This window comes from Podarcis gaigeae, assembly GCF_964106915.1.
Source record: "Podarcis gaigeae genome assembly, chromosome: 3".
NCBI classification, from domain to species: domain Eukaryota; kingdom Metazoa; phylum Chordata; class Lepidosauria; order Squamata; family Lacertidae; genus Podarcis; species Podarcis gaigeae.
The window spans coordinates 38,072,200-38,086,518 of NC_139680.1; the positions used below are offsets into that span (position 1 = coordinate 38,072,200).

Sequence of the window (14,319 nt, forward strand, 5' to 3'; positions counted from 1 at the left end):
TGTACCTTCACATATACAGGACAGTCCAGAGATTATATGGGCTCTCTCCTATCCAACTGTATCTGGTCATTAACAGGAAGGCTCCAAACCCTACTGTACCGGTGTACAACGGAGGGATGAAATCCTTCTGGTGATAGTCTCTCATACTACCTGAGATATAGTACGCTCTGGCACTCATCACGGTGTCTCATTATGACAGAAAGGGTTTAGTCGTGCTGGCCACATGACCCGAACAACTGTCTGTGGACAAATGCCAGCTCCTTTGGCCTGAAAAGCAAGATGAGACCACACTCCATAGTCAACTTTGGTTGGACTTAACTGTTCAGGAGTCCTTTACCTTTTACAAACTGGAAAGGGTGCCACCAAGTCCAAGAGGACACCAAAGTAGTTTACAAGCAGTCAAGGAAGTTTCTTTCAGAAAATGGAAGTCTTACCCAAATGAGACACATACATACACATGCAGAGAGAGAACTTTGACAAAAGAAATGAAAGTAGACAATAAGGAATGTGGGAAAAAAATGTAAAGAGCATATTGCTTTAAAAAAGACCCATTCTGCCTAATTATTATTAATTAATTAATTAATAATAATAATAATAATAATAATAATAATAATAATAATAATAATAATAAATACAATCAGAACCAGGAAGCCAACTACAGAGCTGGTTGGATAACAAAAGAGTTAAGGTATTTCTTAAAAGAGACTGCAGAAAAGCTGGATGAATTCTGTGTGGCTTTTTGCACTACAGAAGATTCCTAATATTTTAGGAGGGAGATCTGACAAACTGAGCCAAATAGAACGTTCTAGGCCTTTTGGATTAATTCAAAATAAACAAACCTCCTTGGTCTGCTTGACCAACTCATCTGGAAATCGAAAGGTGTCACCCCCCCCCAAAAAAAAGTTTTGCCTACTTTTAGTTCTCTTTATTACTGTGAACAGTACCTACATTTAAAGCTACTTTTGTTACGTGCTGGTAGTAGGCCATGTTCTAAAACTATTCAGTTTGAATTTGTGGTTTTTCCTAAAGGAATCTATTTAATCTGTATCCAAACCATTTAATCTTTCCAGCCCGTTATATGAGATAATTAGTATTCAATATATCTTGAAGGGGTGGTGCAACTTACTAACCCATCAAAGTGTTCCATCATGAGAAAGTGCACAGACATTTCACGTTATTAATTAAAAAGAACTCTACAAGGATGCATTTGATTTCCATTCCTATTTTTGTAAGCTCACATGAATTCTACCCTTTCATTGCCTTCAGTGTGATTTTGCAGTCATCAGGGTTAGAAACTTATTTTTAAAAATGGAAACACTGTTATGGCATCCTCAATTTACTTCTTCCCTTGTCCTATTATATTATTTATGTCTTTTTAATGACTATTTTCCTTTGTACAGAAACACTTCTCAGTTGAACTGTCTTGCTCTCTGGTCAGCCTTTATTCAGTTCCTTAGTGGTTTACAATGAATACTTTTCATATATAATACACTTTCCTGATAGATCTGCATGGTTTACAAGACATATAGTAAGAATGACAGGTGTCTGTTTAATGAGTGCTGCCTACCTAGGCTTGCCAGCTTTTTTGCAGCTGATGCATCATTGCATCTCCATAACACATAGTGTTTCAGCAGCTGAAGTTTTTGCTTTTCTAAGTTAAAAGGCAAAAAGGGGGTGACAATCCTGTGGCCATCCCAATCACCATCCCTTCCCCATCATAGTCAGATCTGTGAAGTACACAGGACATTGGAATAAGTATGATTGGTACCCTCCGGTGAATCAACCGCAGTGCCTGAGTTCAAAGCATTGTATGAGAAACTACCCAGAGTTAAGGAAGATAAAGCAAAGAAAGCCACAGTATGGTGACTATAGGCTACTGTTTCATGATGGAATCTTTAAGTTACAGTTAAAATGTGGTTATCATTTTAACCATGGAACTATTGCTCTTTATGGCTTTTAAAACATCTTGCAATCCTGCATAATTATTTGAAACAGGAGGATTTTGTTTTAATTAAATAAAAAAGCTTTATGTGCCAAAGGCTTTCAGAAATTAGTATTTAATTCTCAGATAAATATTAGTAAGAAATCCAATGTGGGGTGCTGAGTATGTGGCTAAAATTTGGCAGCCCTAGTTTACCCTGCTGCAGTTGAGTTATATTCAGAAACATAGTGCCTCTGACCTAAGAGGTAGTATTTAGCCATCATGACTAGTGGTCATTAATAGACAGCTTTAAAAGACAAATTCATGAAGGATAAGGCTAACAGTGTGATCCCAAACTCCAATCTGCTGTTCTGGAATAAGCAGGATTTTGATGGAGTGGAAGTGCCACTGCCCAGTAATCTGTCAATAGGCAAATGTATCTGCTTGTAATAATTCTGAGCCCCCAAATTAATAAAATTGCCTCTGAAAACAGGACTCCCAAAAAACCTATTTGGAATATGCTTCTGTTTTTGGCCTCAAAGAGTTAAGCTGTTGAAATAGGACTTTACTTTGGTCATTCTTTCAGCACATCAGCAGAACTTAGAAGAGAGGATTTTAGACTTTGATCAATGCTTGATTACTGCCAGCATTTGACAGTTCTCACAAAACAAGCAAATAGGATGATAAAAGTGTTTCTATTTTGTTGAGTAGGCAGATATACCTTGGCTGTTGCTCACTCTAAGAACAGCACTCTAAGGAAAAAATGAAAGCTGCATTTATAGTTCCACTCTTGCCAAGGTAAACCACAAAAAATATTGCTGAAACTTACACTATCTTACAAAACTAAAGCCCTAATCAACCCTGGTGAGAGGTCAGATGGAGTGGAGTTGTCCCTCTGCACAGCCCTGTCCAGCTACCCCATCCTTTGCCATTTGAGGGGCTCTGCTGTTTTCTCTTGCTCTGGAAGCTAGAACCCACCCAAACCAATGCATTCAAATTACAAAAAAGGAGATTCCAGCTAAACATCAGGAATAATTTTCTGACAATAAAAGCTGTTTGACAGTGGGACAGTCTTCCTCAGGAGGTGGTGTACTCTCCACTGGAAGTTTTTCAGCAGAAGTTGGATGGTCATCTGTAATGGATGCTTTCATTGAAATTCCTGCATTGTTGGAAAATATGACCTTCAGGGTCCCTTCCAACTCTACTATTCTATGATTCAAGTAGGCATATGCTATCCAAATGTCCTGGCAAATAATCCAAATAAAACTGACATTTATAAGCAATGCATTCAGGTGTAGCAAGTGCAGTAAGACCATTGGACCACTGCTATTTGTCCTTCCAGTTTTGAAGGATAAATCTGGCAAACATAAAGGCTCACAAAATACACTTATTTTTTGTCCTGCTGTTAGTCTTTATATCATAGGAGTGGAATTTAAATGGACATCTGCAACTATCAGGGATTTCTCCAATTCCACTTCCAGCATCCATCTGTATGAGTGACTTCCTATAAAGACACTGGGAAGCCCAATATACCCAAAACATCATTTTTTGCTGAATAAATTAAGTCTAATGAAATGTTCCATATAGAGTCTAACAGAATTTTCAGTTATTTGAGCTGTATAGCGCACTCTATTCTATTCTTTTTTAAGCTTCTGCATGCCTACTTTACAGAATTCCAGTAAGCATTTGTAAACAGTTACAGGTTTGATTTTCTGTAAAGACCAATTATTTCCTCCAGTAAGATTATTTTGAGTTCGACAGCTTTTAGAATATTTGACCTTTTCATACTTTAATTGACCCTTGCATTCTCTATAGGTATGCATATCATTTATGCGGAATTTCTCTTGCAGCTGAAGCCAGTATTGCTACAGATGATGTATATGATGAAAGAGGATGCCAGTGTGATGTCTCAGTAGAAGATCTCACCCCTGCACTTAAAACAGTAATCAGAGCTATCAGGTAGGTGGCAAATACATTAACAAGAGAAAACACATCAAACTTCACAGATGTACCTAGAAGAAATACTATCACAACAAATTGTAGGGACATTGTACTTGGAATGAATCAAAGTCCAGCTGCACTTCAGATTACACAGTCATCTGTTAACTGAGATGGAAGAGGGAAATTTAGGCCACTTCTTTCTACCTTGCCAATTGGGTTTTCAGGGCAGCAGGTGCCTGTAACATAACTATACTTAATGTACAGTATATATGAAAAAGAACTTGCACCATACTCAGATTAAATGCTGAAAATTAGAACACATGTAGTTCAAGACAAGTAGGTTACCAGAATAGTGCTTTGAAAAACTGAGTGGTTTGTTTGCTTTGCCTCTTGCAAATAAAATAGTTCTGGCAACAGTATGTCAGTGCTCTCTATCTGATGTACCATTCTAATTCAACTAAGAATCTTGAGGCACTTTTAATTACTAACGTATTTATTGTGTCATAAGATTATGTGGACTAGAGTCTGCTTTGTCACAGGCATCTCGAGCAAATTTTTTTCCACTCTCAGTTCTATGATCCAAATAGTAAGTTATGAAGTGTACAGAGGAAATTTCGGTTTATCTAAATCTAACATTACTTGGAAGTATAGGCTCTGCTGAACATATCCATCAACATGTTATATTGAAAATGATGCAAATTGCCATCTGTAAGGAATAGTTCAGTTGACCAATACTTATGTCAGAAAAGTGCTTTTTAATCTTTTGAACTGATGACAAATTATGTAGCATTTTCATAAATTGTATTGGAAAATATGTCAGAATAAAATAGCATTAGAAATAAGCCAGCAGCAAAGTACTTCTTCCCTGATTACTAAGAGAAAAACATATATTTTATAATTGATTTCTACTTCTTGCCTCATTTCATCATAATCAAAACTATCTAGCCTCCCAAAGTTGCTGAAGCTTGACAACTTTTATTGGAATGATGAATTGGAGTTATGAAAGAAAGGTTCTAGTGGAGGAGGTAGACCCTCAGCAAATGTGTTCTAGGATTGGGTTTCAAAACAGAAACAACCAAAAGCAATTAAATGAATAAGCTGCTGGTCTAACTCAAATAAGCAGTAACAATTTAATAATTAATGAGAAGCAAAATGAATACACCAAGTTTCCTTTTGCAAAATGAAAATTTAAGCACCTTTTATAACACACAAGAAAATCTATGGAACAATTTCCATGTGATAGTGTAATATAGTAAATGTACAGTACAGCTGGGGCCATAACTGTGACGGAGGTACACTGAAAACACAGGTCCATTTGAGGAATATAATGAAGTGATTTGGGATGGAGTTATTTCTTGGCATTAGTGAAAACAATCTCGCTTTTACATTCACATAAAGCTTCACAAGTTTCTCTCAGTCTATGGAAAGTGCTTATCCTTCAGTATAGGCATGATATTGGGACAGTTGATATCAAGAGTGGAACATCTTCTCCAACCCAAGAACCACGTTTTCTTGGGGCCAACCTTCCGGCAACTGCAGGCCAAAACAGGGTGAGACAGTGGCTATAACTCTCACAGTAGTTTGCAATAGTTGACCACATTACAGTCGTGCAGAAGCCAGGGGTTTCTGCACACACCCACATACCATGCAGCATCCTCTATCTTGGCAAGCAAGAGGCACTGTCCCAGTTCCAGGCAAAGGCAGTTAAAGGTGCGAAGTAGGCCAGTGAGGAGTGTAGCAAGGAAGGGGTTATGGCATTGGGAAGGGGGGAAGTTACGAGAGACAGATAGAAGGCCATGTTTGACCCACTGCCTGGAGGTTCCCCAATTCTTGTTTATATTTTCATTTATCATAGTACAGTAGAAATAATGGGTTGTAGTGCTAAGGGAAGTGTTACATCAGCACAATAATTTTTCTCCATCTCCCTCCTTGTGTCCCTTAAATGTGTTCTGAGGTTTTCCCCAACACTTCAGAATATATTTAGAAATAGTGCAGGTCATGTACAAAGCAAAGGGGCAGGGATGAGTTCCATTGCACTAGCACTAATATTTAGTTGAATACTAGCACAAATATTTAGTTGAATACTACCCCATGGAATGGAGCTTCTTAAGCACATTTAATTTCCTAAATAGTTCTCAGTAAAAATATTATCATCCTTAGCCTATCTAGAATTGCTGATTATTTTGTGTGAGCTTATTGATTGGCCACTTTCATGGCCTTGTTTTGATGTATAAAGTGCATATGGATAATTAATCTAGATCGTATTTCTTGTACAGAATCATGAAATTTCATGTTGCCAAAAGGAAATTTAAAGAAACTTTGCGTCCCTATGATGTTAAAGATGTCATAGAACAGTATTCAGCAGGCCACCTGGATATGTTGTGCAGAATTAAAAGTCTTCAATCAAGGTAAGGGATGGAAATCCTTTTACAAATAAGTTCCTTCATATAAACTGCCTTTTATCTTTAGCTTGGCAAAAACCAAGTTTTGTGTTTTAACACTACTGTGTCTCCTTGATATTAATTTTCCTTGAGCTTTTGCAGATTGTGCCCACAAGTTAATTTGTGTCTGAAATAAAAAATCAGATTTAAAAACAACAGCGGACAACTGTCTTCAGATATTTGTGCATTAACCACTAAACAGATAGTTGTCACTCTCGACAACTCTGATCAGTGTTCTGACGGGTAGCAAACTAATTCTAGGCAACTACAGTGGTACTTTGGGTTAAGTACTTAATTCGTTCCGGAGGTCTGTTCTTAACCTGAAACTGTTTTTAACCTGAAGCACCACTTTAGCTAATGGGGCCTCCTGCTGCCGCCGGAGCACGATTTCTGTTCTCATCCTGAAGCAAAGTTCTTAACCCGAGGTACTATTTCTGGGTTAGCGGAGTCTGTAACCCGAGGTACTACTGTACTTCCCTTTTCCCCCCATAGTTAATTGGCTAACTCAAAAGATAAAATTGACAGTCATTGAAAGGAGAAATCACTGTGTGCAGTAGAAACAAAAAAGCCCTTCATCATAGCCAGAATCTATACCCATTTTTTTAGAATGCACTTTCATTCCAAAATGAAAATTCTGCCTGTAGGGTCAAAATAAAAGTACTCTTACCTGTTGAAGTGATCTTGCACACTTGTATATTTAACTACCTTGCAGGGTTGACCAGATTCTTGGAAGGGGACAAATTGCCTCTGATAAAAGAAGTCGAGAGAAAAATACTGCAGAGAATGAGACAGCTGATGACCTTAGCATGCTAGGGCGCGTAGTCAAGGTGGAAAAACAGGTAACATGACTCTCAAAGATCACGAGTCCCATTTTATTTCATTGATCACTATTTCAGTAATTTAAAACATGTTTGATATATGGAAGGTAAAATAATTTCCTCTGGTATCTACACCAAAGTCATTTCGTGTGCAAAATTATTCTTCCAAGGTGTCAGTGGCTTTTTGTACTTTTATTCTTCTTTGCTGTGTCAGTGGGACTGTGCCAGTTTTAAGTGAATAGAACTGGCCTAGAAAACTAGTCATAGCATAAGTGCTGTACAGAAATATTTCCACAAGTTCCATACATTTGGGTAAAATTTCACTGGAGCTACTTGAATGGATTCCTTTTTCACCAAAATTTAACTAGCCTTTCTTTGCAGATATTATGGTTGGCCATCTGTCATGGATGTTTTTAGCTGAGCTTCCTGCATTGCAGGGGGCTGGAGTAGATGACCCTTGGGTCCCTTCCAACTCTAATATTCTATGATTATTTATTTATATATGTATGCTTGGTTTATAATATTTGGTATTCATAGACAATTTTCTTCTTCCACCCCCAGGTTCAATCCATAGAGTCAAAATTAGACTCACTGCTAGATATCTACCAACAGGTCTTGAAGAAAGGATCTGTATCTGCACTGACTTTGGCTTCATTTCAAATGCCAACTTTTGAATGTGATCAAACTTCTGATTATCAAAGCCCTGTAGATAGTAAAGATTTGTCTAGCTCTGCCCAGACCAGTGGATGTGTATCCAGATCAGCCAGTGTCAACATGCCATGTGGCCTACAGCTTATACTGACACCAAATGAATTTAACCCTCAAGCTTACTATGCGTTTAGTCCAACTATGCATAGTCAAGCCACACAGGTGCCAAATGATGGACCTGCAACTCTATCAGCTAATAATGCACTAAACCAAATACACCAGACATCTAAGCCAACAACACCTACAACGTTACAGATACCACCTTTTTCATCAGTAAAGCATAACAATAGGCTGGAGCCTATACATGTTATTCCCGTGAGCACACAGGAAAATACTTCTGATGTCACCGCTTGCCTTGTTGCTTCAAATGATAATGGACAAATTGCACAGTCCAGTGTGACAAAGGATCTCTCATGGAGAAAAAGCCTTGATACAGAAGGGGAACCCTTGGTCTCAGTGAAACCAATAGTACAAATGGATATAGGGAAATCGCTATCTGTTCAAAACCTTATACAGTCAACAGCCGAAGAACTGAATGTACAGATTTCTGGTAGTGACACCAGTAGCTCAAGAGGTAGTCAAGAATTATACAGCAGATGGAGGGAATCAAAATTATTTATAACAGATGAAGAATTGGAAGCAGAGAGAGAAAATGAGACTTTCGAAGGCATTTCCCACCCATTAGTGGAAACAACTCTCTCTACAGACTCTCTAAGGACTGGAATGTCAAGATCATCTCAAAGCATTTGCAAGCCAGGGGATGGTGCAGATGCTCTCAGCCTGCCTCATGTCAAACTTAAATAGCATTTTGTGGATTTTGTTCACATGCTGAGTAATCCTTTCAGTCATACATATCAGAGCATGGACTATTTTGAAAGCCCTTTTAATGATTTTTAAAAAATTAAATTAATCAGAAAGAAAGGCAGTTGTATGAGTCCATATCTTTTAGTTGCATGAAAATGCATGTTTAGGAGATGGAAAAATTCAATTTATATCTGCAGTACATTGGTTCTTTCATTTAGTACAGTAGGTATAAATGAGTAATCTACAAAACTAATGCTAGAGGTTTATTAAACAACAGATCTGAACATGTAGAAACCATGTTTCTAAAGTACGCAAGTAAAATTCTCAAGATAATAAAAGCACTTTGCTTTTGGTTAAAAAAAATATTTGCCCTGAATTAGACCACTTATGTTTGCAACAAAAACTACTATATGCAGCTGCTAACGAAGGAACACCCATAATAAAAGATTAGAAATGGCTGCTAGTTGCAAGCTTCCTTAGTGTCTGTATCTCTTTGGAGATATAAGACTGAGACAAAGTATTTTGCACAGCACTTTTTTTAGGTTAGGACTGACCTTTTTTCCCTTTTGCTATGAAATGTACACAATTCCAAGTTATCAGGGATGACCTTCAATGTGAATTTTTCTCTTCTCTCAAACTTTCTGAACATATTGATGGTCCTCTTGCGAATCTGAATAATTTTGGCAGAAATCTTTACAAGGGAAAAACAGAAGCTTGCTTCAGATGTAATATCTTCTCCTTTTATGATGTAGTCAGTCCTCAAGTTCTGAGGCTGAGTGATAGCACAAGCAAAGATTGGGGAGAATAGAAGAAGTACTGTATGAGGTTGGAGAGATAAAAGAAAAACAGTGGAAAGTAGAACAGGGAGAAAATAGAATAATTATTTTTTAAGAGTTAAGAAAAAAAAATAAAAAGAGTATGCACAAGCACAGGTAAAAAAAATATGTAGATAGAAAGAAGGAATGAAGGGTTAATCATTTGTCCTCCCCACAAAGACTAAGGAAGTACAACTCATCTGACAGTGAAGACTACCTGTCAGATCCTCCAAGTATTTGTTCTTGGAAGGTGTGCTGGGAAGAAAGAAAGGTTTACAGAACTGCCTGTAGAGGTTTTAACAATGGGAACCTAGAAACGGGTGTGACTTTCGAATAGATGTTTCAGAACTGTCTTTGTCCCCAAACTCTATCCACAGAGGTTTGTGATTCACAGCTTCCAGGAAATTGAAGTTTCTTCCCCCCCCCAAAAAAAATATGTATTTTACTTCCCAAATTTTATTAAGACTAATATGAAGCAACAATACTAGTAAATATTTACAATGTCATACCTAAGCTTTGCCACAGAAATCTTTTAAAAGCCTATAAGCACATTCCAATCTCACTTCCCATTGGTAACAAATATTTCTATTTATTATATCCCCCCCTCCGAAATATACATTCTGTGTATGCTCATGAGCAGGATGTCCTGTGCTCAACCTTCTCTAGTGATTCCAAAGGCATTCCACAAACCGAAGGATGCCACTACTAGCTCACTCAGAGCATGTGATCGTTTACAAGCCAGCCCTGCTGAGAATGATGTTATACATAAAAATGTCACAAGAGTCTTAATCATGGTTAAATGCTGCAGATTGTACTGCAAACAATTTGAACTGTTTACTCTACATCTGTTGTAGTTTCTGCCTCCATTGTTCTTTTATACAAAATAAATTTCTTGATGTTTCCTCTTAATCTTATGTGAAAGTACAAACAAATTGTAAATTGTTTATACTGTGTCATTCATATGATACCTGCAGATGATTAATGCTGTTCTGCAGCTTTTGCTTGGTCAAAGCTCATGGTAAATACAAAGAGAAGGCACACTGAAGCACATGGCTGTTTTCACTTCCCACATAGTTTTCTACAGTTTACCATTACAATTTGCTGTATAATTTTTTCTGAAAGTTGATGGCTGTAAAATGTTTATGTGAACAAAAACAGATTTTCCAGAATATTTACAAGGAGGCACCTAAGCAAAATATATTTACAAGGAGGCAACTGGAGGTGCCTAAACAAAATTTGTCCTCCCAACAGATCATTTCTGCCCATCTACTTGTCAAAAGCAGAGCAAAAAGAGGTGTGTTGATGAGTTGCATCTGTTGCAAACTATGGGGGGAAGGGAGAGGAGCATATAGTTTATGCCTGTCACTCCTTCCTCTGTTATATAAAATATACTTCTGTCAAAACAAGTTCCGAGACAAGAGTTTAAATACTTCCTTATTTACATATCTGCAGTTTATCCAGCCAAAGCTATTTTTCCCTATTAAAAAAAACAGAATACAGACAATAGACCTTTATTTTATGCATTGAATGTTTAATAGTGCCTTTTTGTGCTTTATGTGAAATCTAGCTTAACAAAGGAGCTAGAGCAAAGGCACAAGGCAAGCAACACGTGTACAAATAATTAGACCTGCTTCCCATTTTAAATAGATGAACATGCAATATCATTCCATCATGTCTATGGAGACAACAGCATCTAAATGGAGCTCCATTTCAGCTATGGGTTAGAGAGGGTTGCTACTACAAGACAACTATGGTTGTCTTGGCTTAGATGATTCACCTACCAGAAATTGCTATTTTTGCCTTAATCAGAGGACATGCTTGAGTCCTCCTTGTTCTAATTATGCACATAATTTGAAAGTTGGCTACTTTCAAAATACATACAAATCAGGAATACCTTTGCAAAGTTACAGCTAACAATTCGTATTCTCACTCCATCCCCAGCACACACACACACACACACACCTTTGCACTGGCAGGATTTACAAATGCTATTCTAAATGTACATGGTCTTTTTTCTACTCTTACACTGATTACACTGGTACATTTTAAAAAACAATTATGTGAAGGTTTTGATTTTTAATATGAATGTTCAAGTGTGAATTTCATATATCATCAATGGGAGTTCCTACATGCACAACATAGCATGTGGGTCATCTTTCCTCCTGCTGAAATAATTACCAAATTTTCATGTTGAATACTACTGAACTCACCACAATGATAATGAAGTGTAGGAGCAGGGACAGAATGAACTTCTCCATTGTTATTCATTGAAGAGCTGTCAATCTCCCTGTGTATTAGAGCATATGAAAGCTGTAAAAACAACAAAACAGGAGGGAATAATTTGATCCTTCCAAACGATTTGAGGATTACAATGTAAACGATTAATTTTATTTTGATAGGCATGTCACATGTTCCAAGTTGAAGAAAGAACTGAACATAATAATAATTCTGATGATAGTATCTAAAATATATATTTTCTTCTTGCTCATATGATATAGTTTTATTTAAATAAAGATAACAGTGTTCAAACTTAGAATTCAGTATATCACACTAACCACAGTAAATGTGTATGAGATATTCATACCTAAACAGACTGCTGTCATTAAATACAATGGCACTTGCTTCTGTCCATCTGACCAGACAAATCAATCCAAAACACTTTATAAAACTGTACTGCCCATGAGTTTATATATGTAGTTCTGAACTATTCAAAAATTCTGTTAGCTTACCTCAACAAGTGTTGTCAAGGTTAAGAAAATGCAGGTTTGAGCTCCAAGTTTTCCTAAGCATCTGTTTAAAGTGTGAATGACATTGTTCCAATTATTTCCTGAGGAAAATAATACTTCCCTAAATTAATCCAGATGTCATGTTGACTCTAAAAATTAATGCACAAATAGTAATAGAAAGCAGATAAAGAAAAGCATTATGCTAAAGCACAGTAAAATTTAGAAAAATGAAATATATAAGCAAAAGCAAGCTGAAGCATGGTGTATAAGTGCTGTATTCAATGGGAATTATTTCTATTAAGGGCCAAATTACATCACACAAAGGTGTATATGATAGCCTGCTGCCCTTGTTCTCTACAAGATGTACTGGAATGTATAACTGAGCAGAAAAATGAATGTGATGTGGGGAGGCAGTGCTTAACTCATTCTGCCTGGTATTTCGACTTTCTCAATAATTCCCTCATGAGGTGGTTTATTAAAGAGGGAAAAGAAAAAAGAGATACTGGGCTAATGTGTATGTAATGTGTAGTTTGGCCCTAAAGTTACAAGCTTTTATACACTTACATTGGAATAAGCCCTGTTGAACTCATTCGCCAAAGCATGCCTAAACATGAATGTGTGGACATCTTGATACAGTAAAGACTAACAATTTTGCTTCCCACATCCCACAATTGTCCTGCTGTTGTGCTACCCAGAGCAAAGCCATGTTGACTTGGCATTATGCCAAAACCCAGGCTCATGGTTTGTATCACCCCGTGCAGACCATGAGCTGTAGCTAAGGTTTGTTCTTGGCTTATCTTCTGAGGTTTGTAAGAGACAAACCAACATGCTGTATTGCTAAGCCAAACTATGGCTTAGTTCTGAGCAGCAGCAGAAGGACCAAGGAGTGAAATAACTGATTTTTACTGTGAATACCTACACACTCACTCTTTAATGCTTGGCCATGGTTTGGCTTAGTTTTATGTGTGAACTGGGCCAGTGGGGACTTACTTGCTTCTGAATGCATAAGATTGCAATGCATAAGATTTTGTTGTGAATGTGCTTAGAATCACAGCCTTAGTCCATCCTAAGTATATGCACATTTCACACACAAGAATGTTTTGTTTTTAGAATTGGGGCCTTAATAAATAACCATAAGAAGACCAATTTTGACCTGGTGTGATTCTGTTAACTTCATTGGCTTTATTGGCAGAATAATTAGATTTGCCTTTCTGAGCTTCAGCTCCCTTCTTTACCACAAAATTGTTTTAATATTGTTCAAATTGACTGCAACATCAAAAATTGCTATGTCTATTTAAATTGTTTCCTAGGTTTTCATAAAATTTCCAGTAATTCAAACAGATATGGAATACTTCCACAAACAAAACCTTTGGCCATTGGGTGTGTTATGGGAAACTAAAACTGGCTAAAATATGAGGGGAAAGTGCTTAAAGGTTGGTTGTATGACAGTAATGGAAAAATATAAGGGACATTTCCACTGATGCTAAAATGGCTTAAGCCATTATATTAGAATACAATGTTAATTGTAATTTCATGATAAACTGAATCCATATTGTTGTTAATAAAACAGGTTAAAATAACTATAATGTATATGCTTTTTTCTTTAACTTAAATAAATGCTAGTGGAACACGTCACATAAGTTCGTTATGTCTGAGTCTTCAACCTCTGGTTAGCCACGATGCAGTCAAAGCTAAGGAATCAGCATAGCAGGTATTGTATGCCATTTGATTCTCCGTTAATCAGTACTGGGGTGTTCTCCTTGGCCTTAGACGCCTCCTATTACATTGCTTCCTTTTATATTCCTCCTATTCCATGTTCTATCCCCTCTCTCCTGACATCGTCTCAGTATTGCCTCCTAATTCCCTGAGGTCCTGTGAACTCAATAGACTCCCAAGTCATTCTGTGCTGCTCAGCAACCTCATTGCACTATGCACATTGAATGTGAATATTTTAGTCATCAGATGTGCCTAAAGATCTCCACAGGTGCTAGGGTTAAACCACCAGATGTATACTCCCACACAGTAACAGATTACCTACCCATATTAGAAATGCTAACATATTACTATCTTTATGCACCTGTTTCAACTAAACAATATTGCTTACAAATGCACTTTCAACTAAACTCTGTCATAGTGTTTGTCATC

The 14,319-nt window shown here is 37.1% G+C and overlaps 2 protein-coding genes across 10 annotated transcripts in view; one reads left to right on the forward strand and one right to left on the reverse strand.

Annotated features, from left to right (window-relative positions):
- The window catches only part of KCNQ5 (potassium voltage-gated channel subfamily Q member 5), a 247,138-nt gene extending 238,388 nt beyond the window's left edge, over nt 1–8,750 (forward strand). For all 5 annotated transcript variants that reach the window (XM_083730161.1, XM_083730165.1, XM_083730164.1 and 2 more), the window contains 4 exons: nt 3,772–3,880; nt 6,139–6,270; nt 7,016–7,142; nt 7,683–8,750. In XM_083730161.1, coding sequence (XP_083586287.1) covers nt 3,772–3,880; nt 6,139–6,270; nt 7,016–7,142; nt 7,683–8,633 — 1,319 coding nt within the window. In that variant the 3' untranslated portion in view covers nt 8,634–8,750. The remainder of the gene's footprint in view (nt 1–3,771; nt 3,881–6,138; nt 6,271–7,015; nt 7,143–7,682) is intronic.
- Nucleotides 1–14,319, reverse strand: part of LOC310840644 (uncharacterized protein) — a 40,139-nt gene that overhangs the window by 18,790 nt on the left and 7,030 nt on the right. The window contains exons 2-5 of one of the 5 annotated variants that reach the window (XM_083730902.1): nt 12,178–12,275; nt 11,659–11,758; nt 9,189–9,326; nt 6,971–7,052 (exon numbers count right to left, since the gene is read on the reverse strand). In XM_083730902.1, coding sequence (XP_083587028.1) covers nt 6,971–7,052; nt 9,189–9,326; nt 11,659–11,758; nt 12,178–12,275 — 418 coding nt within the window. Of the gene's footprint in view, nt 1–3,933; nt 4,099–6,970; nt 7,070–9,188; nt 9,327–11,658; nt 11,759–12,177; nt 12,276–14,319 lie in introns of those variants that run through there. The other 4 variants (XR_014561948.1, XR_014561949.1, XR_014561950.1 and 1 more) reach the window with 4 other exon arrangements.